This window comes from Oncorhynchus masou, chromosome 15 (genome assembly GCF_036934945.1).
Source record: "Oncorhynchus masou masou isolate Uvic2021 chromosome 15, UVic_Omas_1.1, whole genome shotgun sequence".
Lineage (NCBI taxonomy): Eukaryota > Metazoa > Chordata > Actinopteri > Salmoniformes > Salmonidae > Oncorhynchus > Oncorhynchus masou.
Window position 1 is genome coordinate 29,544,398 of NC_088226.1, and position 26,154 is coordinate 29,570,551.

Here is a 26,154-nt window from a genome sequence, read left to right on the forward strand (position 1 = left end):
ATTTTGTACGTGAGAACCCATTTAACTTGAAATGCTTGCTTATGTTAACAAGTATGGCCCCACTGTATTTTTACTGCAACTCTGTAGCAGGTAACTTCTACTTATAGGATACTTCCGGCACATCTGTAGTGTCCTATAAGTATAACTGTAGAACCTGTCATTGATTCTATCTGGAACCAGAGGGTTCTTCATGAGAGGGTTCTAAAAGGAAATCAAAAGGTTACCCTACAGAGACAAATCAAAGGGTTCTACATGGCACCCAACGGTCCTGAACAGTCATTCTGAAAAGTACCTTTTCTCTCATGGCTAACTACCAGGAAGTTTTAAAGACAGGATGAGTGGGTGGGGAGCTTATATTCATGAGCTCGCCTTGACTGACAGCTCTACGCCTATGTCAAGAAGCAACTTGGATGCAATGAGCAGCATTGCAGTAAAATCACATCAAGCTAATTTAGTGATTCACAAAAGCAACTCAAACGTTGAATTAACAAAAAATATATACATCTCCCATTTGGGATGTCTCTCGTGATGCGGTTCACAGCAGCACTGACGGATGTGTTGCCTTGACAACTGAGTCACAGTTTTGAACAACCCTCATCTTCTAAACCCTGGCAGTCATTCTGAATGCAGACTGTGGGAATCCACTCTGGTTGGATTCCAATAGGAATTAAACATCACTTTGTAAGCCAGCATAATGTGACTTGATGCTGGTTTTGCTTCAGCTTATGCTGGTCACCAGCAAAAACACAATGAAGGCTGGTCATCAGCGAAAACACAATGAAGGCTGGTCATCAGCGAAAACACAATGAAGGCTGGTCATCAGCGAAAACACAATGAAGGCTGGTCACCAGCAAAAACACAATGAAGGCTGGTCATCAGCGAAAACACAATGAAGGCTGGTCATCAGCGAAAACACAATGAAGGCTGGTCATCAGCGAAAACACAATGAAGGCTGGTCACCAGCAAAAACACAATGAAGGCTGGTTATCAGCAAAAACACAATGAAGGCTGGTCATCAGCGAAAACACAATGAAGGCTGGTCATCAGCGAAAACACAATGAAGGCTGGTCACCAGCAAAAACACAATGAAGGCTGGTCATCAGCGAAAACAGAACAGAAACACAACAAAGGCTGGTCTGTCAGCATTACCAGCTAGACCATGCTGGTCAGACCAACTTGACCAGCACTGACCAGTATGGACCAGCTTGAAATTTATGCTGGTCTATGCTGTTTAATTTCAGCAGGGCTGCAGGTTTCATACAGAATGTTGATGCTGTATTTTAAGGGTAGATGTGGTTTTACTAAATCAAAATATCCAATGACAATGTCTGCGAGACCTTTCTCTTTATCTGTGATTGATTGAATTGGATCCCAATTTTATGGTTGATGACGTGCTGTGACTGCCTTTCCGCCCTCATTCATTCATGCCCAAGAACACATTCTCTATTATCAGTAACGATGGAACAAAGTAATTCATGACAACAAAAACAGCACAAAGAAAGTACACATTAGGATGAGATGTGGCTGCTTTGAGTTTAGAGAACAGAGGATGATCAAACCTATCCTGTTATGCCACCTATAACCTGATGATTCTACTGCTTGGTCATGTGTGGTGAGGTTTATATCCAGATTGCTGCTCTATTGTAACTTCACAACACACACAGACAACACAAAGTTTCATCTCTTAAAGGGGTGGTGTTAGATATTGGTCATGTTCCCCTGCTAAGATGTTGCTGACAGCACCGTCAATGATGTGGCACGCAACCATTGGTTGATGCATGCAACGTCTGAGCAGGGGAATGTGACCTTTGGCTAACTCTTAAAGGGATGGTGTTTGAATTTGGCTCACTCTTAAAAGGTGGTTGAATTTAGGCTCACCCTTAAAGGGGTGGTGGGAGTAATGCAAATTCGAACACTCATCTAGCGTAATAATATGTGCATAGAGGCTATCCACAACATGAAAAGCTGTGTTTTATGTTTATGTTCTACTACATCGCTGGGAAGGAGGAGGAGGAAGGGAAGAAGGCAGGCTTGGACCATGAGAGGAAGTATGGGCCTGCATTCACAAACCGTCTCAGAGTAGGAGTGCTGATCTCTGATCAGTTCACCTCTGGACATTCAAATATTATCTTATTAATTTTATTTGTTTTGATCTAAAGGTCAAATTGATCCGAGATCATTACTACTGTGATGGGGGCTCTGAGAGGTAGGTGTAAAGGGTGAATAAGGGGGAGGCAGCCAGGTTCTGTTGGGCCCGGTGAAGCTGCCAGTGTTTCCATACGATCTTCAGACACACACACACACACACACACACAGTAAATGTTCTGCTTATGTTTCTGTTTCCCAAATCCTGACGACTTCACCAGGTCCAAGTTGGTTACGTTGTTATTCTGGGGAGGTGCTGAATAGAGCTTTGACTGTATGTACTGTTGCCCTGTCCCCCGGTCTGTCTGAAGTCTGTCTTTCTGGAGGTTTAGAATTCAGTGTTGGAGGCTAAAACATATGTATGCTGAGTCTGCCCTCTCTCTCTCTCTCTCTCTCTCCTTTTTCTAAGAGACAAATGAGTATTCTTCCCTCTCTTTGTGTATACCAGAGGGAGCTAAAAGTCACTGGAGCTTGATACCAGCTGTTTTATCCATCAGTACTCTCCCCTCTACTATATTCTACTGTACTCTACTGTGTTGTACTGTACTGTGTTGTACTCTGTATGCTGACACTACTGACAGAAGGCACCATTTTGTATTGATGTGGCAAGATTTTGATGACATATTTTCATAACTCATTTTCCTGTTTTGTCCTGTCTCTCCCGTCTGTCTGTCTCTGTCTGTCTTTCTCTCTGTCCCTTGTCTGTCTGTTTGTTTTCTTTGGCCTTAAAACCTGATTTGAATTTTCGGTTTGACTGTTGATTTGACTTGATTTGGTATGATTTGGGTTTTAATTGTTTTTGTTTTTTGAAAACTTTTTATTCATAACAATTGTTATTCCTCGCTATTTCTAACCCATTATATATTTTAACACCATCTTTGTCATCCAAATTATATCCATGTCCTCCTTAAACATGAACAAATAACATAATAATCATTAAAACATTGAAATTAACCACAAACATTTATGCAATTTTACTTAATATTTATTTTGCACCAAATGTCCTGCTTTTAAACTGTTTTGAACCCTAAAAACAACTTTTCCCAAACCACTGTTGATAACCCCTGTCACCTCTACGGTAACCCCTTGACCTCTAACCTAATGTAACCCTGTAACCATGACAACCCGCTCCCCACAGCAACAGGCTATGAGAAGTCCCGCAGCCTCAATAACATTTCGGGCATGTCAGGAGCGCCTATGCGCCTCACCCCCATCACCAACCCTTTCGAGCCCCCGGGAACCAACCTCCGCCGCTGTCACTCCCCCATCCCCTCCATTTTGTAGCATCATGATGTGGAGAAGCAAGCCAACAAGTCAACTACAGAAGCAGCATCAGGAAAGAGAGACATACCAACACCACTGTAATCCCAGTACTCCCACTGATATTAGTCCTATAGTGATAATGATAATGAACTGTAGGGGGTGCCATTTAGCCACATGTAATAATGTTCTGTATTGAAAGCCAGGTTAAGGGGGGCATCCAGTGTATAAGGGACTTAGTGGATATTTTTGCTATTCATTCTAAGACTACAGGCACTTTCCCACCACATGCAATGTGCAATATGTTAAGCCGAAGCAAAATGTTAAGAGGTATTCGGTGTTAGTCTCCAGCAATGTTACACCTGATGGAGCAATGAGAACCCGCACACACACACACACACACATCAACACACATGTATACTTGCTCTCTCTTTCTCTCTCACACAAACACACACACACGTATACTCTCACACACCTGCCTTATTAACAGGGATTGAGTGTATGTTAGCGATTTAGACTGATAGAGAATGTAGTGAGCTAAAATAGCAGGCTTCCCTGTATTATAGTAAATGTGTGCTGTTTTTGCACTCCGTATTACCACTAATCCTAAAGAGCTCCTTAGTCAAATGAGACTTCCTCTTATACTCTACACCCCCACACGTCATCAAGCCTCAACAGCAAACCCATCCACTCACACACACACACCTCTTGTATTTGGGAGAAGAACATACTTACACTAACCAACACCAACAAAATATCTAATATATACTAAAATGCATGCATTTGTTTTTTGAAGAAAAAAATCCAACAAAAAACAGTAGGAATAAAAATCACACAAAGAAATTCTTATATTTAACAGAAAATCTTTGACAAGAAAAGAGGCAAGCCCAAAATAAGAAAGGTATTTTTTAGTATCACCCATACAACTGTACTGGATAGTGCTAGATCTCCCAGGGGAGCTGACTCATTGGACCGTTAAATGTGTTTCTGTGTGCTGAAAATAGACTATCACACACACCACACACTTATAGAGACTCACCAACCGATCTAACAGCAATGTATTATTTTAAAAGCTGTGGGGGGGGGGGTTGCTAGAGAGTTGTATTATTCTAGCGTTCATTCACTACTACTATTATTATCATTATCATTATTGATATTATCAGTGCCATGTAGAGAGCTGGAGAGAACTCAAAGCGTTCTGGGGCTTTTGTGCAATACACAGACTCTGATGAAAGCCTGAACAACAACCATCATTGTTTTAAAGAAGAGCATCCTAACCCACAGAGAGGGAGGACATAATATCAAACTATTTTTATAATGGTTGTGAGGATTAAAGGGCAGAAGGGATGGAGGGATTTGCTCTTCTTTTTCTAGGGGGCGACATTAGGGGTGGTAGAAAAGAAGGGGTGGGGGGTGGGACTCTCATTCCCATTGGTCGGGAGCAGTAAAAGGGGAGGGGCCATTTAAGCAGAGATCAGTATTTCTCATCATTGACCATATACCAGCCCTACCGGCCATCCCTGCCCTCTTGTATGCAGGTGTGTAAAATGAAATGTCGCTCCTTTCTCTTTTTCTAAATATGGCTCCTCAGAAATCAATCTGTACACATATCAAACTATACAGTCTGCACATGTCAGTGTCAGGTGGGTGTGGCTATACTCAGAAGTGGCTTTGGGTCACCCGTTAGACGAGAGATCAATTTTGGTCTTTTTCATCTTCATCAACGATCTCCCTCCACTTCCTCAATCCTTTGTTGTCTTCCTGTATCGAGCATTTCACCACATCGCCACACTCACAATGACTCTTATGATTTGAGTGTAGTGATTTTTTCAGTTTTCTTTTTTCTCTTTTGTCCTTTTTGACCCTCCCACCCCCCACCTCCCGGTCCTGGCTGCTGAACCATCGCACCTCACATAAAAAGAGGGCACCGTGAATGGAGGATGGACTGACAGCGCTTGGTAGAAGAACAGAACGAATCAATCAATGACAAAATGAACAAAAAAGGCAATATACATATATAGAAATATGCAATGTATAGAAATATATTTGTATCTATGTATAGTTAATCCTATGGAGATGTGCTGTATGCTGTATATCTGTGGCACACATGGGAGTTGTGTGGTTTTGTGTGCACAGACATGCATCTACCTCTGGCCTAAGATGCAAGAGTGACAATTCATCAGAATTACAGATCATTCCTTTCTTTCTCACTGTTTTCCCTCCATACCAGACATTAGAAAAAAAGAGACCAAAACTTCTTAAAATCCTGATTTCTTTTGAAATTGTTTGTTGAAATGTAGAACATGACGAGGTTATAGTGACAATGTTAAAAACATCCTATCTTGATATACCCAATGTCGACATTTAAATTATTGTCATTCTTATGGATTGTATATTTTTCATTTAAGCGGTTGATTTACACAAATGTTTATTTTTGTATTATCCGATGTTACCGTTGATTTTATTATTGATATTTATTGCCATCGAATGTTGCAATCGATTAAGGTAATGCTTATGTCTCCAACTGGTTGCATCCAGTTCTGTTGCTTGAAATTTGTCCGTTTGATTTTATGTGATTTTTTGGTTTGACATTCCCATTTCTCCCCCTCCTCATCTCTCACTCTGCCACCTGCTCCTCTCTCACTAGAGACAGAGGGTTGTGTAAGGACTGAAGGTGACATCTTTTCACATTTCGCAGAAAGTGCATTCTCTATGACCAACATTAGCATCAGCCATATACAGGTGTGGACTGTATACACTCTAGATAGCGTTAAGCTAAAAAGCCTATTAGGGCAACCTCGTTAAGCGAGCAAAGCAAAAAACAACAACAATAAGACAAAACCGTTAGATAATTAAAAGCTCAAGACTCATTAGGATGAGAACTGTATCCTCTACAGGCTCAAGTGATGCTGTGAGGAGGTTTAACGTTTATTAGATTAGAATATGAGCTGTTGTCGTGAGTCACATGACATAGCTCCATATCTGCACTTCATATTTGTACTTATCCGATAGTAGCCTGATTGCCAGTCTGTTCGTGCTCTATTACCAAATCCTTGTCACTCATTGTCACATTATCTTGCCAATGACATAGGAGTTGGCTAGACAGCACAAACAGATCTGGGACCATGCTAATCTAATAGTAGTGCGCGAGAATCTGAAAAGCCTTCATCTGTGTAGAGTTTGAGTTTGAGGTGGGAGTGTCAGGGAGGGTGACAGCTTGATCTATAACTATGGTTGGTGTGGATTCCATTTTGATTGCAGTCAATTCAGGAGATGCATTGAATCTCAATTAATTAATTGAAAATTGCCTGTTATATTAAATGTCGGATTGTTTTCAATTCATAGTTTGCATTTTTATTCACCTCCAGAGTTGATATAATATAAATGGAATTCACCCCAACTTGCACTAGTAGTCTACACCCAGAGTAATAAATATGATCATATAGTTATATATGGTAGTATACATAGATATATTCCATATATATGGTTTTGCTGACATCCAGACACCAGTCTACAAACTTCCAAATCAATATTTTCTAATGTTCTCTCTTCATCCCTACATCCCTCCCTTCCTCCCCTGTCTTCTCCCTTGATCTAGTGCTTTGGGTGTTTGTTCTTTAATTATAGGAATTCTTCTTATACCTGTTATTGGTCCAAATGTTCTGTACAGTTGTAAAGTTTTGACTTATTTCAATCTGCATGGGGTTTCCATTGCAAGCAATAAGGAATTGATATGTCTATATCCAAAATCAAGGAAATATGATTTGAGAAGACATCAGATTTGATCATGAGCTTAATGATTGTGTATATATTTACTGTATATATTAAGTGCATATGAATGTGTATATTTCTATACACAACATATAGACTAACAGCATGCTATTAGGGGGGGAAAGCACTCGCCTCTCACAGTTTTGTCTGAGAAGAGTTGAGCTTATATATATGCATGTTAAGATGTTCTAGGGTGGAAGAGACCATTGGTACCCAAATGGGGAGGGGGTTTGGGAAAGTTGTATTTTTTAAGGATGGGGAAGGGTAACCAGTGGTCTTGTGTAGCTGCTCTGTTGTAGCTGCTCTGTTATTTCTTATAGACCTTACCAGACTAACTGGTAATAATAATTACTTTATGATTTATAATTTTTGTTATCTTTTTACAGAGAACTATTCTGAGAGCCCAGTGCTTATCAGGTATATGCAAAAAGAAGCAGTAACTGTGAATTAATACTAGAGAAAAAAATGATCTACTTCTTCCTTTTTCCATGTTAATCAGAACACGTCTTCAAAACTTTAAAATGTCCCTCCGTGAAACCACATCGGCCAAAGCCCACCCAAACCTTACCGACTTTTCAACACACTTCATCACTTTCTCTCCTCTCTCCTCTCTGTTCTCCCTCTCTCTTGTTCCATCAATCCATCCTGTCCTGGCCCCCTCTTGCTTGAAATATCCTGAGGTACAGTACATACCCAACATTTAGGGGTTTAGCATTTGAAAGTAACAGAAATTACTAGTTTTGAGCAGGTTCCAAATTCCCCTAACCTCCCCTATGGGGAGGGAAAGCTCACACAACATTTGCGTTATTAGTGATCCTTTCTTTGATAATAAGTAACCACAAGGTGTAGCAAAACGAAGTAGCATTTAAATGCACATCATATCCAAGGTTACAGGTTATTAGTTTATGACACATATTGAGTCAAAGCTGATAGCAAAATTAACCTCAACTGTCACTAACAATCTACAAATAGACTACACTTCCTCCCTGGAGGTAGAATTCACACGTAACCAACCGTAGGCTACAGACAGATACACGACTCATTGTTGAGCAAAAATACTTATGCTAGGTCCTTCTGCATCCTGCACATTTTTTAAACTTAGGTTGCATTTGAAATGGCACCCTACTCCCCATTTAGTGCTTTGCTGCATCTGAAATGGCACCCTGCTCCCTATTTAGTGCTTTGCTGCATCTGAAATGGCACCCTACTCCATATTTAGTGCTTTGCTGCATCTGAAATGGCACCCTACACCCTATTTAGTGCTTTGCTGCATCTGAAATGGCACCCTACTCCCTATTTAGTGCTTTGCTGCATCTGAAATGGCACCCTACTCCCTATTTAGTGCTTTGCTGCATCTGAAATGGCACCCTGCTCCCTATTTAGTGCTTTTCTGCATCTGCAATGGCACCCTAATCCCTATATAGTGCACTACTTTTGACAAGAGCCCTATTATAGGGGATAGGAATAGTCAATGCCCACTGGGCACAACGTGGAATAGATATTGAATTGACGTCTGTGACCGATGGGTGGTGACTTTTCCCCCATTGTCACTGGGACAGGTGGGTGCTGCTCTTTGACAAGCAGTAGGAGGTGAGCATGTGACATTCTAGAATGGATCAGTAGAGGTTGTTGTGATAGGTGGTTATTTTGCTCATTATTGATGGGCAAGTTGATGGTTTAGTTAGTGGTTTCAGTTAGTAGAGTGATGTTCAGGTCTGTGTATCATAGCATGTTTTTGTTCAATCATTGCAGGTAAAAAAAAAAAAGTCTGGGAAGAAGTTCTTCAGACACTTTTTTACCAATCCTAAGAAGGGAGAATTACTTTAAGATGCTAAAATGGAGGATGTTTGTAGTCTAGCCATCAACTGACGTAGAAAGGAATTTAATAATATCACCAGTGCAATGTTTTTGACTACACCTCTGTCTTCCCCCTTTTCCACATTTCCCCTTTCCCTCTTCGTCAGTCTCCCTCCATTCACAACTCAGGTATATTTCTCTCTATGTTGGTTTAAATCAGTGCTTCCAGACGTAATGTCTATCAGAGCCGAACAGAGAGAAGGTTTGAAATGTTTTGCTTCCTCTCTACTGTATGTATGGACCTGTAAATATTGTATGTCCTCATCCCAGCTCACCTATGTACCCTGTTATGTGATTCTGAGATTCTTTTGTCCCTCCACTCTCCTCTCCCTCTGACACACGTTTCACCCCATCTCGACCTCTCCACCTTCTCTTATTCTTTTTTTAATTGGTATTTTGAGATGTGCTATCTCTACTGCTTCCATTACAAAACCCCAAAATGAAACAACCCCCACCATAAACGTTAAAGTTCCATCTTCCCTAAAGGTGGATTACAAACGTCTCCCGGGGATAGGAAATGGACAGAAAGACTGTCAGACATTACGTATGATGTTTTGGGGGGGGAAGTAGGAACTGTGTATTAAAAAAGGATTGTCATCAAAGGAAGAACCATGAAATGGAGGACAGTTTGAGGAAGAAAGAAAAATACTAAATGAGAGGAGGAAGGCAGCTGATCACTTCTCAGTGTAAGAATGTGTTTTGTCTTCTGTGTGCTGTTTCGCTCTGTGCTTCGCGTGCTGTGTTTTCGCAGTGTGTGTGTGTGTGTAACTGTGTTTTGTGTTTGCGTGTGTGTCTTGTGATTCCGTGCTTCGCCCTGTTTCATGTCTCATTTTTTCCTCCATGTTGCCTATCTGTGTGTGTGTGTGTGTCGGCTGTAGGCTGCCTTCATAAAGTATTCACACCCCTTGATTTATTCCACATTTTGTTGTTACAGACTGAATTCAAAATGCATTAAATATAAATAATCTCACCCATCTGCACACAATACCCCATAATGACAAAGTGAAAACCTGTTTTTAGATTTTATTTGCAAATTCAATACATGTTAGAATCACTTTTGGCAGCGATTACAACTGTAAGTCTTTCTGGGTAAGTCTCTAAGAGCTTTGCACAACTGGATTATACAATATTTGCAGATTATTCTTTTAAAAATTGTTCAAGCTCTGTCAAGTTGGTTGTTGATCATTGCTAGACAGCCATTTTCAACCCAATCTAATCCAAAACTGTAGGCCATTCTGGAACATTGAATGTTGTCTTTGCAAGTAACTCCGGTGTATATTTGGCCTTGTGTTTTAGATTATTGTCCTGCTGAAAGGTGAATTTGTCTCCCAGTGTCTGCTTAGCTCCAGTCCATTTATTTTGATCCTCCCCAAAAAACTCCCTAGTCCTTGCCGATGACAAGCACACCCATAACCAGATTGCAGCCACCACCATGCTTGAAAATGTGAAGAGCGGTACTCAGTGATGTGTGTGTTGGATTTGCCCACAACATAGCGCGTTGTATTATGGACACAAAGTACATTTCTTTGCAAATTTTTGTGCAGTTTTACTTTAGTGCCTTATTGCAAACAGGATGCATGTTTTGGAATATGTTTATTCTGTACAGGCTTCCTTCTTTTCACTTTGTCATTTAGGTTAGTGTTGTGGAGTAACTACAATATTGTTGATCCATCCTCACTTTTCTCCTATCATATCCATTAAACTCTGTAACTGTTTTAAAGTCACCATTGGCCTCGTGGTGAAATCCCTGAGCTGTTTCCTTCCTCTCCGGCAACTGAGTTAGGAAGGATCCCTGTGTCTTTGTACTGACTGAGTGTATTGACACACCATCCAAAGTGTAGTCAATAACTTCACCACGCACAAAGGGATATTCAATGTCTTTTTTTTTACCATCTACCCATTTGGAAAAACTCCCTGGTCTTTGTGGTCGAGTCTGTTTGAAATGTACTACTCGAACTGTGGGACCTTACAGATAATTAAACCCTATTATTGCACACAGAGTGAGCCCATGCAACTTATTATATGACTTGTTAGGCAAATGTTTACTCCTGAACTTATTTAGGCTTGACATAACAAAGGGGTTGAACACTTATTGACTCAAGGCATTTCAGCATTTCATTTTTTATTAATTTGTAATATGTTCTAAAAAAAAATCATTCCACTTTGACATTAAAGGGTATTGTGTGTAGGCCAATGACACAAAATCCCAATTTCATCCATTTTAAATTCAGGCTGTCACACAACAAAATGTGGAAAAAGTCCAGGGGTATGAATACTTTCTGAAGTGTTCTTAGCTCTTGGTCTGTGTTTAGCTAAACTAACATTCCTGGTGGGCTGTAGTTCTGTATGGGATTGACCTCCAAAATCACTGACTCAGTCCTCTTTCCTGGAAAAGCACCCTATTGGATTATGACTAACCAATGAATTAAGAGGTAGACAAACACCAGCAGACCTAACAGCCCACAAGAACTGAAACCACCCACGCCAATTGTATTGGTGTCTGTGCGTGTGTCTGTGCAAAACTTGCAGGCTTTTCTGCCTTTTCGTATTTTGTGTACATGCATGCCAGATGTGCTTTGCAAAAAACAGGTATTTTGTTTGCTTTATCGTCTATCGATCAGTTGAATCATTTGCTTTGCTTTGAACAGTTGTACTCATCATAACTAAACCCATCCAGTCATAGAATCAAACACGTGACTATAAACAATTGAGAATGTGAAATGAATTCAAACTCCCATTCAAGCTCATGTTAGGTTAATCATATCAACTAAACTACCCTGGATCATGTAAGTTTTTAAACATCCAGTCGTAGCTGGTTGATTTTCTAGGTTTGCTGGAACTTCCACTGATTCTTCTCCTTGTTTCTCTCCTCTTTTTTTTCAGTGTTGAGTTTCTAAAATTACCCTTTCTGTCCAAGAAGAGGAACAACCTTAGGACACAATTCACCCAGAGCTCCCTACTGGATTCACTGTAGAATGAAGGGATACGTAACTGGAGGGAGAGAGAGAGAGAGAAAAGGAGAGAGAGCGAGAGAACGAAAGAAAGAGAGAACTGAAGGTGATGATGAGCGGATGATAGAAGACAACGAGAGTCAAAAAGATTTGTTCATCCCTCCACACCAGAAGCATCCTTCGTTCCTGCGGACTCCTCAGTCAGCACCATCCCTTAGAAAACAAAACTGCAGACCAACGTGACAGACTTACAGTGACTCTGAGTACCTGGAAAAGCATCACACTGAAACACATACCTTATGTCAGCATACTTTACAGAGTCTTACTATACTAAGTCATTGACATTGAAATCCCAGACATATAATAAAAGAAACAAACAATAGAACAGAATTCCCCTAGGAAAGAGCCAAAGGGTTATGGGATAGGAGGACAGTGTTCCACAACTTGGTTGTCATCCTACTGTGTCATAGACTATGTATGCTTTTAACCACTGTCAAATGTTCCCTTGGACAAATTACATCTTACCGGCTCTTCAGATACAGTATATTCAAATGTTTTTAAATCTTCCTATTTAGTACTTCAAAGATCGGACGTACAGTAGGGTAGGCTATATAATAAACAAGCTACTGCAGTGGTCTGAGATGACTCAACATAGTCAGCGTGGATGTGACTACAGACAAGGAGAGCCAGGTGCTAGCCAACGGCCAAATACATTTACATCACAGTAATTGTACCGTTTTACAGCCAAACACTATGCAAAGCGATGAGGCTGAACAACCATTGCATCCAGTGACTCTTGAGTCAGCCCGCTATGGTGACACTATCTTCTTATGTTCAGTCAGTCACACCTGTTGGACTGTTTTCATCGATTTTACAGCCCTCCTCTTACCTCTCACAAGAGACACACTTCAGAAGATACTGAATTATGGGCCCCAATAGTAGAGCAACCAGGCATATAGTATACCAGGCCATTGGCCATTTCATATAAACCTGTGCGTAGATCTGAAATACGATACACTCCCTGACTGACTGATGCTGACGCGTGTTGCATGAGAGTGTGTCGGCTGACCCGAACAGATCAACTCATCGACCACTTTGAAGGATTTGGACCTAAAGAAAACCAGTGTGCGCATGTGGGAGTGTGTGTGCTGAAGAGCTGAGGAGGACGCCAAAGGAGAGAGACACTGGAAGCATTCGCAACACGCATGCCAAGAACGGGAAGCGACTGCTGGAAAACAAGGACATACATTGCCCTCACCTTCTCGCTCTCAATCTCTCCCTCTCTTTATCTACACCCCTCTGCATCTCAGCATTGCTCCTCCTCCGTAGCAAACTGCATGGCATGATCGGAAAAAAAACCTGAAGAACGAAACGTAGAGAACAAAAGGATGGAGAGAGAGACCAGAGAGACTTTATTTTTAAAACCAAACAATCAAACAATCATTGTCACATCAACCTTTTTCAAAAATATCCAATTGGTAACTATTTGCAAGTGTCAAGATAACAAATGGTCAACTGCTCGCGGAGAGAGTGGCTCCTGTAAAGGTCGCTCTCCTTTCTGTAGAAAGAGCACTGCACCTCTGGGGGGATCAGAAAGATTTGCAAGGAAGTGCGAGAAAATAGCGGGAACAGGGTGAACTTTGATAAACAATTCTGGGGAAAAAAGTGAAAATGCATTTTTATTCCTTTGTTTACCAGCATGACTATTCTGCATGAGTCTACTTCTGCAAGCCCTCACCCCACCCCCTCCGTAAAAAAAGAGGGCTAGGAATTGAAAAAATGAACAAAATCGAGAGGAAACAAAAAATATTTATGTTATATGCAACTAATAAAAAAAGAAAAAGAGCAGGATTATATTAAAAAAAAAGATCTATATTTTGTTTTGGGATAATAAAAAAGGAATAACGAAAAAAAAAATAGGATTGCAAGATACACATTGAACAATGTTTTCTTAGATAAATAAGATACAAACACCACCAAATCTACCAGAGATGAACTATGCGATGAACTTCCCCTGATACTACAACTACTCTACTACTACTTTGATGACTACTCTTCTTGTGCTCTGCTACTTCTTCTTCTACTGCTCTCACTCTCTGGTCCTACCGCCCTGATTGTGTCCCCTGCTGCCAATTCTCTGTCTTCCACCCCACTGTCCATCCAGGTCCCCTCTCCACTGTCTGTCTGTATAACTATGTTTAGTTGGACTGTACTCAGATCCGATGGGTCATATTCACTAGGATCCAAACGGAAGCAAACTGCCCGGAACGGGATGGACTATCCCTGAACTTGTCTAACACGTTTTCCGCTGCAAAGCTGTTTGCTACGGTGTGCACTAATGAATACGACCATGATGGACTCTGTTGTTGTTCTTTCAGTCTCGTGCTCAAGGTGGGAGATGGCAGCTTCACCACCGGGACACGGTTGTAGACTCTATAAGGTCTCGGCTAACTAAAACAGTGTAGCGATACCTAGCGGAGATCAGACCTCACACCGTCCCCAGGCTAATTGCCTACAGAGCATTGGGAGAAAGTATCTGATCAAATGAACGAGATTCGCGATGACCTAATACAATACATTATATCGATTGGATCGTGTAGCCCAATAACACTGTAGCTAGCTAGCACCTGTAGCACTGCACTGACTGGTCAGATAGTGTCATATTAGCTCAGCCCTGATATTGTAGCTGTACGATGCATAGCTTTGTACTGCTATGACATAATGTACTGTAGGCCTATTTCCATGATTATAGGGATGTGCATAACGTGTCATTGTGGCATTTAACATAATCCCCCCCCCAAGCTCGCTAACTCTACAGCCCTTGTGACGGTCAATAGTGTTTGTTTTACACATACTGGTGCCCCCGGCGTTGGTGAAGCAGCCATCTTTGCTCCATTTCTTCAGGTGGGGATAGCATATTTCCAGGAAAACTGCTGTTCAAATATGCATGAAGGGAATGCCGAACGGTCTATCTATGCTATCATATTGAGCTTATCTAGATGAATTGTTGTTGTTCTGTTGATGAAGAAAAGCTCATGTTGACCTTCCACCTCCACTGCCTGTTTTGCAGTTTGGCTGGATGCATCACACCAGGCACCTCACCGCATGCTAAACAACAGATTGTGGGGTTTTATTTCCCCCTGTTTTTCCATGTTTGTTTTCAAGTGAAAACTAATGTTGCTATGTTCAGTTTCTAGGCCCGTATGTATAGGTCATATCTCGCCAGTCACCGCAAACCCTCTAGCTAGGCCTACATCAGAGTTTGGATAATATGATGTAGCCTACTCGTTGTCGCCCTCTACTGGGCTCCAGTGCGTTGCGGGGGATGTAGTTTATCCCCAGTGAAGTGTCATCATCTGAGCCGTGGTTCGTCTCTGGTGACACTCTGGGTGGTATTTAATGTTACAATGGAGGAGGCGAGTTAATTATGTTTGGGGTCACATTCATTGACCTTGTCAAATACAATTTGGGTCACATTCATTTGCATATTGCTAGTTTATATTTTTGTCTCAAATGAGTGTTAACTTGCCAAAACTGTTGCTTTGTTTCAGTTTGTTTATTTGTTATTACGCAATGATGAAGATTTTGATGATGTTCCAGAGATGCTGGGGGCTAACTGTACTGAGAACTGAGCAACTACCTATGCAAGAGTTTGACTGTAGCATATGATTATACTTCAGTGTTTCATTGTGCCAAAGGAGTTCAGTGTGTTAGGTCTGTCTGTTATGTGGGAGGGCAAGAATGGGGCAGGGTAATGGTGGAAAAAAAGGGGCAGCTACTATATCTAGCATGGTGCATTGTTTACTGAAGTGTGTGGGGGTTAAAGTAATTAGAATAGGGGGGTCAGGGGTCTCCCCTGGAGTTTGCCAATCAGGATATGTCCCTGTACTCGCAGTTTTCATTTGATACACTGGATCTCTGTCATTCATCACCTTATGTCTGATTCCTCCCCCTTTCCTTCTCCTCGACCCCCATCCCTTTCATATTCATTCCCTCTCTCCCTCTTTCAACTCCTGCCTACTCCTTCTTTCACTCTCTCCCTTTCCAAAAAAAGTGTATTATGGCACTATGTTCGTTACCAAAAGGATGACTTGAAATGATAGAGACATAAGTAATCATAGATTATGGAAGGATGCATCACTACTAGACATTTCATTCTGAAGTTGGAAATTATTGTTTGTGGGGTAAAGAAGGAGGGGGATCAGGTGCAAGGTGGATGGGAAGAAGAGGGGAGGGGCACAACTGGCTTAGGTACAGCTAAGGACAGAGGTGAATGGATCATACCCCCCCCCCCCCCCCCCATCATCCTTCTGGTAGCACAACCCACACAGACCGTTCCATTTAAAATGTCGGGAGGGGGGGGGGTATTGTCAGAGCAATAATTTCTTCCAAACCCTCAATTTTGTGGGGGAGTCCAATGCCATTTACTTAAACTTACTGTCAAAGTAACCTTACCACCTCAAAAAAAAAAAAACACAAAAAAACCTCTTAATGTTTTCATCTTGATTTGATAGCATGCATACACACATCTAGTCTCTGAGTTTTGGGATGGGTTTTCACAAAACAGGTGGTGAATATACTGTGAATAACCGCCACCTTATGTGAATGGCTGTACTACCACAGTTGTGAGTCTGACTGTGTGTTAATAGGAATGTGTGTGTGTGTGTGTGTGTGGGCTACCTGAAGACATGTGCAGGTGGGGGTGTGTGTGATCCAGCTCCTGAACTTGGCCACACCCACTTTAGAGGATTGACAGCTCAACACTTGCAGAACTTTACTTGAAACCCAAATACAAAACATATCAAGAGAGGAGCAGAGTAAAGCCAGAAAACCCGCTGTCATATATTCTCTTTCCCCGACGTCTTCCTCCCTCTCATCCCCGTCTCCTATCCCCTTCTCTTTCTCTCCCTCCACACATGTTTGAGGAAGAAGCTCTTTTTGCATCCTTGTTCTTGTGTTTTTCTAACATATTGTTTGAAGTTCAATTGTAATGCATGTGTGGGAGAAAAAAAAGACGACTTATTTGTGAATGGCCAGAATGAAGTAACTCTCTTTTCGCCGGCAATCTCTGTCTTCCTCTTTCTCTGTCAGCCAGTGGTGAGAGGATGGGGGGATTAAAAAAAGAAATCTATATCACTTTTTATTATGTAGATTTTTTTGTTATATTTTTGTTTTACTGCAGTGTGGCTTGACTGAATTGGTAGAAATACACTGGCTATCTTTCTGTGTATTGCACTTGGGAGGTGAAATAGGCTCAGTTTCATGAGTCCGGTATCTTTCCTGATACACATACAACAGTCCGGGATATCTCAGCAGTGCTAGTAGCATAGCGCCAATCTGTCCATTCTGTTAAATATTTACATGTCCATCTGTCTTTTGCATCTGTACATCTCTACATATAATTTGCCTGTCACTTCTTCTGTCTATAACAGTAGATTATTTATCTACTAATCTACCACTCCAGATACAGATATGTCAATATCATTGCTTTACTTACATTTTTATGTTATTTTTTTCTTATTTGGTGCTTTTATTTATTTTCTTATCATTTGGTGACTTGTTTACTCTTTTGTCTGATTTGTGGTTTTGTTGCTGATTTGTGTTATGATTTTTACATTTGAAAGAACATTGCACTACTAGCGCCAATGCAGCTAATGTTTCTATTGGTCCTGCCAACTGTTGTGACTACATCACCGCTAAGGGAATAAGGCACTGGGTGCAGCCATGCCACTTTCCAATCAGGGGAGAAAGAGAGGGAAGACAGAGATGGAAGAAGAGAAGGCTACTACAATAACACTGAATGGGATTTATGCTATAAAGACTGATACTGGATACAATTTTAATGTCATAACACAGAAAAAAAAGAATCAAGAACTGTATAAAATATATTTCAATGGAATGTTTATAATTTACCTTTTATATTTTTGAAACGTGTAAAGAAAAAAAGGTTAATAAACAGTAATAATTTAACAAACAAGTTTGTGAAAAAAGAGACTTAAACACAGTTCTATTATTAAAAGTATGAAAGTTTGAAAGTGAATGCTAATTAATCTGAAAAACTCTTCTCCATTGCAGATAGGAAAATAAAACAAGAATAATAAAACGAAACCCCCCCCCCCACAAAATTAACTGGAAAAACAAGCAAATCCAATTCAAAGAGAAAACATCAAAAACTCTATAAAAATATTAAAAGCTTATGCCAAAATGTTCTATTTGTGTCCTGTGCATTCTTTGTACATCTAGCTAACAATTCCTATCACGACTGATATTATGGAGCTTACTGACTGACGCTCATGTTGAGGACTTTTAGGGGTCATAGTTAAAACATGATTATTACAGCACAAACACCGTCAACTCATATTTATTTTGTTTATCCTAATAAAATGGCACATTTAATACATTACATTCAAGTCAAACATCCCAAATGTTTTTTATTCAAAATACATGTTTCATACATTTTTATAAACTTCAAAAATATCAAATCGGTATTCATGTGTTATTTCTGTAAAATATTGTATTGAAAAATAATATGACATTTCTGTCAAAAAAAAACTATCACATAACATGATTGGGCTGTCTGTTAGGCTTACACTGGTTTCTCATTTCAGGCAGATACCCTAGTCTAGCAGGATATCAACAAACATGATGATATACCCTTACGGGAAAAACCACATGATTTCACAAGTGAAATTTCCACATGTAACATTTTAACATTTGTAACATTTGAAACCATGTGGTTTTGGAACACTTCATGTGATGACATACAGTTTTATTTTATTTGCAGTTTCACATGTGGAAATTATATTTTTACATCTGAAATCGTATATACAGGTGAAATAACTGTTCACATGTTGAGCTGAAATGTTCACCTTTGTAAACAAAAGAGACACATGCGAGGACAGTTGTTCACATGTGAAACCATCTGTTCACATGTATTCAATACAGAGTTCACATGTTAACACCACCTTTCACATGTGAGAATAACATGTTTTCACCACACATGTGAATTGCAGTTTCACATGTGAAAATCAAATTGTGACTTTCACATGGAAAAACCTTCAAATGTTGTGAGGTGTAGTTTCATGGCATCACATGTTGTAAATGTGCAATTTCATATTATCACATGTTGCTTTTACATGTTGTCATATTAACTTCCCATAAGATCACGTTAAAAACGTGAAATTCACGTTTTTTTCCGTAAGGGTAGTGACACAAAATGTACTGAGCTCTTCCCCAACACTTTGGTTTCATGACTGTAGGTTAATATATATACAGTGCCCTCAGAACGTATTCACATCCCTTTATGTTACAGCCTGAATTTTAAATGGATTGCATTGAGATTTTGTGTCAAAGGAGAATTATGTTTTGAGATATTTTGTTTTTACAAATGAATTAAAAATGTCTTGAATCAATAAGTATTCAACCCTTTTGTTATGGCAAGCCTAAATAAGCTCAGGAGTAAAAATGTGCTTAACAAGTCAAAATAAATTGCATAGACTCACTCTGTGAGCAACAGTAATGTTTAAGAAGAGTTTTTGTAATTCAAGATTAACATTAAAACATAATAATATGCCACACCAACATTAGATAACTATACAGAAAGCCCTGAAATTGCTGAGATAAGTACATGAAATCAATGATGAGAGAATAATCAATCAGATTAACTGAAAACTAAAATAGCAGTGCAGGTGGCTCTCTTTTTCTAAGTGTAGAGATGTAATACAGTATTTTGTGTTGGAAAAAAAGTATTAAATCCATCTTAATCCCACTTTGTAACAACATAATGTGGAAAAAGTTGAGGGGTGTGAATACTTTCTGAAGGCACTGATAAAAAAATTGTTTAATTTAATTTAAGTTGAGGTAAATTGACTGAGAACACATTCTCATTTACAGCAACGATCTGGGGAATAGTTACAGGAAAGAGGGATTAATGAGCCAAATAGAAGCTGGGGATGATTAGGTGGCCATGATGGTATGAGGGCCAGATGAATTTAGCCAGGACACCGGGGTTAACACCCCTACTCTTATGATAAGTGCCATGTGATCTTTATTAACCACAGAGAGTCAGGACACCCGTTTTAACGTCCCATCCAAAAGACGGTTTTAGACCAGAGGAAAGAGTGCTTCCTACTGGCTCTCCAACACCACTTCCAGCAGCATCTGGTCATCTTATTTATCCGGAGCAACCCAGAAGGTAGGTAACTAATAATACATAGACTAGGTAAACAAATGTATTCGTGTGTGCGTGTGTGTGTGTGTGTGTACGCCCACACGTTTGCATGTCATGTCAAACAATTGCGTTTGAACTGGAGTGGGACTGTGTATGTGTGTGTCAGGTCCTCCTGGCCAGTTTCCAGGTGATAACACTACCCATTATGACACCTCCGAGGAAGACCAGAATGAGCCCTGAGGACCGGGCGCTAATAGAGGATATCCTCTCCACCTGTACACGTGCCAGCGCAGCAAAACTGTTCATCTGAGAAGAGAGAGTTAAAGAGGGGGAACAAAGAATGATGAGGAGAGAGAAAGTGGGAGGAGAGAAAGAGGGTGGAGAAAGTTAGAGAAATCAATGACAATCACAGTTTTCTTTAACAATAGTTAATACCACGTCATACACAACAACCAAGACCAAGTCTATATTAATATAGAATATTGCCCATTCTGTTAACTTTAATACAAAGGGGAAACACTTTGGGGACAGCCTCTGATGGTATCTATATCTTACCCATCCTCCATGTTTCTGGATCCAGTGCAGTAATTTGCTTCTGAAGTACTCCAGAGTCCACTTCAGAATGTCCTTCACTAACTCGGGGAGGTGAGCAATCACCACCTAGCAGAGATGAAAAGAGTGATTTAATACACACACAGTGATTGTACTGTACATCCAATAATAATAACAAAGTAACAAGAACACTGTATAACATACCTTGACAGCTATCCTCCCTGCTACGTAGAACAGCACAGCAATTCTCTCCCAGGTGATTTGACCGTCCTCAAATACCTTTTCTACCAAATTCCAGTAGCTGGTCTTGCTGGTCATTTGCCCCACCATTCCATCTATTACACTGTTGCTTGGACAGGCGGGTTGAGGGAGGTAGGGTAAGAATTAGACTACTGACTTAGACCATTGTAAATTAACACACTGATAGACAAGCATACTCTATATTCATATTTGTTTAGCTACCCAGCAAACCAAAATTGATTCTGTGAAAGTTCCCAGAACATTCGTTAGGTTGCGGCAAATGTTCTCATTACACAATTTTTTTTTCTTCAGTTGTGCTGACAATTAAACAATGTTTGTATAAAACATTCACCTGATGTTGCAAGAATGTTCCCAGAACACATTTAGTCTGTTTTTATTATTACATTACCTGGAAACTTAATGAGAACATTTGGGGAATGTTCTGTTGTGGTTATTACAAATGTTGTGCATAACATTTTAATGAATGTTAGAACATTCCAAGGACACTTCATTTAAATCGTTATCTGAAGAAAAAAAATTCTAATGTTAGATAAAACCTTAACATTATCGAAGATTCGCATTAAGTTCAGAGAATGTTCCCGATTTGCGGTGTAGTCTATGCATCAAATTAATCAATGTGAATTCACATAACAACAGTTTGAGATATTTAACAGGTACTGTAAAACACAAAGCAATGGCTCCAATATCAACTGACTCGTCCAGCTCCCTGTTCTCCTTGAAGGCGTCTCCGATGGTACGTATCATCACAGCCAGCTGTAACACCATCTTCTGCTCCTGCTCACTCTCCAATTCCTGAGTTTCTGCGGAGACCACTACCGGGAACTCTGATGACAACACCTCATCCAGCTGCTCCTGCATCACTCTGGGGACGAGAGAGCATTCTGGTCCAGAACCACTCCTTCTTAGAGCACATAGCCTGCTGTAGCCTACTGTGTGTCAAACTAAACAACTGTTGTCACGACACACGATGTCTGACGGTTTTAATTTCTTCCTTGAACTTAGCTGACAATGTAGAGAATACATCGTTTTTTTGCTCTCTGTTTTTGTCAATTCCCAACCCCATGGAAGGTTCACACATGCATACACATCCAAGCAAGAGGTTGGAAGCAGCCAGTGGTATTAGGTACTTAAGTAAAAATATTTCAAGTACTACATAACTCGTTTTTTTGGGGTATCTGTACTTTACTATTTATAATTTTGACAACTTTTACATTTTACTTCACAACATTCAGAAAGATTTTTCTTTTAAAACTTTTTACTCCAATTCACACACTTTTCAAGAGAACATCCATGTCTATCTCTACTGCCTCTGATCTGCTGGACTCACTCAACACAAATGCTTTGTTTATAAATGATGTCTGAGTGTTAGTGTGCCCGTGGCTATCCATAATTTAAAAAACACAAGAATTGTACCGTATGGTTTGCTTAATATGAGGAATTTGAAATTATTTCTACTTTTACTTTTGATACTTAAGTACATTTTAGCAATGCATTTACTTTGATACTTAAGTACATTTAAACCTGAATATTTGTAGACTTTTACTCAAGTAGTATTTTACTGGGTGAGTTTCACTTTTACTTGAGTAATTTCCTGTTAAGGTATCTTTACTTTTACAAAAGTATGGGTACTTGAGGATTGGGTACTATTCCCACCACTGGAAGCAGTCACAGGTTTACATTTACACTACGGGTCAAAAGTTTTATAACACCTACTCAATCAAGGGGTTTCCTTTTTTATTTTACTATTTTCTACATTGTAGAATAATAGTGGATATTACAACTATGAAATAACACATATAAAATCATGTAGTAACCAAAAAAGTGGTTAAAAAAAATAATCTAAAAATATTTAATATTTGAGATTCTTCAAATAGCCACCCCTCACCTTGATGACAGCTTTGCAAACTCTTGGTATTCTCTCAACCAGCTTCATGAGGTAGTCACCTGGAATACATTTCACTTAACAGGTGGTGCCTTCTTAAAAGTTAATTAATGGAATTTATTTCCTTCTTAATGCATTTGAGCCAATCAGTTGTGTTGTAGGGGTTATACAGAAGACAGCCCTATTTGGTAAAATACCAAAGTCCACATTATGGCAAGAAAAGCTCAAAAGTTTCTTCAAGTGCAGTCCCAAAAACCATCAAGCGCTATGATGAAACTGGCTCTCATGAGGTCCGCCACAAAAATGGAAGACCCAGAGTTACTTCTGCTGCAGAGGATAAGTTCATTAGTTACCAGCCTCAGATATTGCAGCCCAAATAAATGCTTCACAGAGTTCAAGTAACAGACACACCTCAACATCAACTGTTCAGAGGAGACTGTGTGAATCAGGCCTATCCCATCTGGTTTGGGCTTAGTGGGACTATCATTTGTTTTTCAACAGGACAATGACCCAACACACCTACAGGCTGTGTAAGGGCTATTTTACCAAGAAGGAGAGTGATGGAGTGCTGCATCAGATGACCTGGCCTCCACAATCCCCCGTCCTCAACCAAATTAAGATGGTTTGGGGTGAGTCAGACCGCAGAGTGAAGGAAACGCAGTCAACAATGCTTGGTATATGTAAGACTGTTGGAAAAGCATCACAGGTGAAGCTGGTTGACAGAATGCCAAGAGTGTGCAAAACTGTCATCAAGGTAAAGGGTGGCTATTTGAAGAATCTCAAATATAAAATATATTTAGATTTGTTTAACACTTTTTTGGTTACTACATAATTCCATGTGTTATTTCATAGTTGTGATGTCTTCACTACTATTCTACAATGTAAAAATAGTAAAAAATAAAGTAAAACCCTTGAATGAGTAGGTGTTCTAAAACTTTTGACCGGTAGCATAGGTGTGTCCATATGATGCATCTTTGATTAGTTTTGAGTATCTGTGAAAGTGAACTCACCTTTTCAGCAGGACCTCTCCTACTCTGTCATCTGTTGAACAAATAAAACAATTAAATCAAAATCGGCTTAGGTCGTCAACATAAAAAATAATTAAATATGCCTAATAGAACAGAATCTTGATAGCTAGCAATAACAATGTACTGATAACTTGGATACATTGTTGCAGTGATGAGACATTGCACTGGCAGAACTAGCTACCTGATGTCTCTACACACGCCATTGGCAGTCCACACCCAGCCCGAACGATAACGTTAGCTAGCGAGCTGTAACTTCAGAAAACTTCAGTATAGTAACTGTAGTTATTCTCTTATAACAGGATACAACTATTCTAGCTCTATTTGACAGACAATGGTTGTTGCTGTTTTATCTCTATTAAGAAAATGTGGCATTCCTTTGAGATAATATGCAGAATCAAAAACACAAAAAAAATAGGAATGGCCTCTGACGACAACAAGACTGAACAGTCGAATGAAAGCGGAGAGCAGACGAGCAGCGGACAGACAATCCGCGCGTGCGCATTGTCAATATGGATCCTCACGCTAATGTGTCCGTGTGGAAACTGACTACCATACACAACTTGCTAGCTGATAGCTTCTTTAGCTAGTTGATTTTTGACCGGCTAGCTAAAGCAGAGAGGGCGGCAACTAAGCTAGTGAGGATGGGGTTAGCGCGACAGGGCAGAACAACCTTTCTTCAGGCAGCACGTTGCAGTTCGTCATGGGGAACTTTTCTTTGGGTATATGAACTCTCAGATCACAGATTTAGCTATCATTACTTTTGGTTAGCACGCTGATGGACTACAGAGCAAAAAAGCCAGTTCTGATGCATAGTATCATGTTGGTGATCAACACAAGTTAAAAGTTACTTCTTGCACCATTGTATCATGACTGGCAGCACCACCAACACAATGCACGATATCTTTCAATCAATGGAGTACGGACCGTGTAGTTCCAGCACTGTGACGGCTCAGGTAAAAACAACACAAAAACATGTATTTGTTGCATAAGTGTCTAGATATTCTTTGCATATGTATAAGTATGACACAAAATACATTGAGGTGATTTTACTCGAAATAAAACAGTGTTAGAATAGCAATGATATAACGTTTTTCTTTCATATCACGCTTTACACCATGTCTTAGATAATTGGATTTCTGTTAGCAGGCTATTACCATGTGAACTTTATTAATGTAACTAACTCAGGAGGCAGACACGCCTTGGGTCAAGTCGGTTGGGATCTTCTGTGAAGAACAGCAGTCTGACTCTTTTAACAGCTCACCAACTAACATGTCCAGATTATATTTCTAAAATATATATTTTGCTAGATTATGTGCTGTAGGATGTGCTTGGAACTGGTGAAAAGTGGGGTGGGTATAATTTGTGTTACGTTCCAACGGGAATCTGTTCCAGAAACTTCGTAAAGTACAAGGTTGCCAACAAACAACGCATACAAAATAGCGCGATCAATTCACCTAGCTAACTAGCTGCCGAATAGGCATCTACTCACCACGTAGTTTATTCTTAATATATGTCCATAGGTTACCAAAGTGAGGACAGACATTTTTCGGAATTAACGTGGTGAGTGAAAAACTTAATGAAATAGCCCATTTCCATACCGGGATCTTATTTGCCCGCTATTCAACTTTGTATGTGTTGTTTGTTGGCAACATTGTTATTTACAAAGTTTTTGGAACAGATTCCTATCGGAATGTTCCACAAATTATACCCACCCTGAAAAGTGTACCCTGACCTCACTACTCTGTCAATAGTTGATACTCCATAGGGGCCTTTTTATTTGATTGGTTACTCTGAGTTGGAGGTGTCAGTCTCTGCAGCCAATCAAATGTGAGCTCAACTCAGAATTGGTCATGTATTCCCAACAAACAAAAAATATTTGTTTGTTTCTTTGTGTTTGTAACTTATTTTTTAAATTTGTTGCACATAATGTTGCCGCTACAGTCTCTTATGAATGAAAATAACTTCTGTACATCAGAACTGCGATTACTCACTACGGCCTGGCAGAATCTTTTTTTTCCTTTAACGAGCACGATGTGAATGATATACTGCTATCCTGGGAACAAGCCCATATCCCCGTCATTTGTATGAAGACAAGGCAGAGAAAAAAGGGGTAAGAGGGCGGGAAAATAACATAGATGACCTACACTGAAGATTAAACTACCAACGGGACATTCAAAACTGTAATATTTTTATGCTTCATGGAGTCGTAGCTGAACGACGACATTATCAACATACAGCTGGCTGGTTATACGCTGTACCAGGAGGGTAGAACAGCGG

The 26,154-nt window shown here is 40.0% G+C and overlaps 2 protein-coding genes across 4 annotated transcripts in view; one reads left to right on the forward strand and one right to left on the reverse strand.

Annotated features, from left to right (window-relative positions):
- LOC135556123 (potassium voltage-gated channel subfamily C member 1-like) overlaps positions 1-18,193 on the forward strand; it is a 141,566-nt gene extending 123,373 nt beyond the window's left edge. Inside the window, exon 4 of one of the 2 annotated variants that reach the window (XM_064989053.1) lies at positions 11,917-18,193. In XM_064989053.1, the coding sequence (XP_064845125.1) occupies positions 11,917-11,930 (14 nt within the window). In that variant the 3' untranslated portion in view covers positions 11,931-18,193. Of the gene's footprint in view, positions 1-3,283; positions 4,447-11,916 lie in introns of those variants that run through there. The other variant, XM_064989052.1, reaches the window with a different exon arrangement.
- Positions 18,194-18,329: 136 nt separating this feature from the next.
- On the reverse strand, positions 18,330-24,334 carry LOC135556125 (apoptosis regulator BAX-like). Of its 2 annotated transcripts, none has more exons than XM_064989056.1 (6): positions 24,059-24,334; positions 23,860-23,890; positions 21,662-21,829; positions 20,911-21,049; positions 20,710-20,814; positions 18,330-20,460 (listed from the first exon to the last, which is right to left on the reverse strand). In XM_064989056.1, exons 1-6 carry the CDS (start codon positions 24,078-24,080, stop codon positions 20,317-20,319), a joined length of 609 nt encoding a protein of 202 aa, XP_064845128.1. In that variant the 5' UTR covers positions 24,081-24,334; the 3' UTR covers positions 18,330-20,316. The 2 variants fall into 2 exon arrangements, with proteins under 2 accessions (XP_064845128.1, XP_064845127.1); XM_064989055.1 differs by having other exon boundaries at positions 20,911-21,055.
- Positions 24,335-26,154: the final 1,820 nt, after the last annotated feature.

Excerpts from the sequence above, each read along its gene's own strand:
- LOC135556125 (XM_064989055.1), bottom strand. The coding sequence starts at position 24,080 with ATGGCGTGTGTAGAGACATCAG. Across the intron at positions 23,891-24,058 it reads GGCGTGTGTAGAGACATCAG|ATGACAGAGTAGGAGAGGTC; the intron begins GTAGCTAGTTCT and ends TTTGTTCAACAG. Across the intron at positions 21,056-21,661 it reads GAGAACAGGGAGCTGGACGA|CAACAGTGTAATAGATGGAA; the intron begins GTCAGTTGATAT and ends CGCCTGTCCAAG.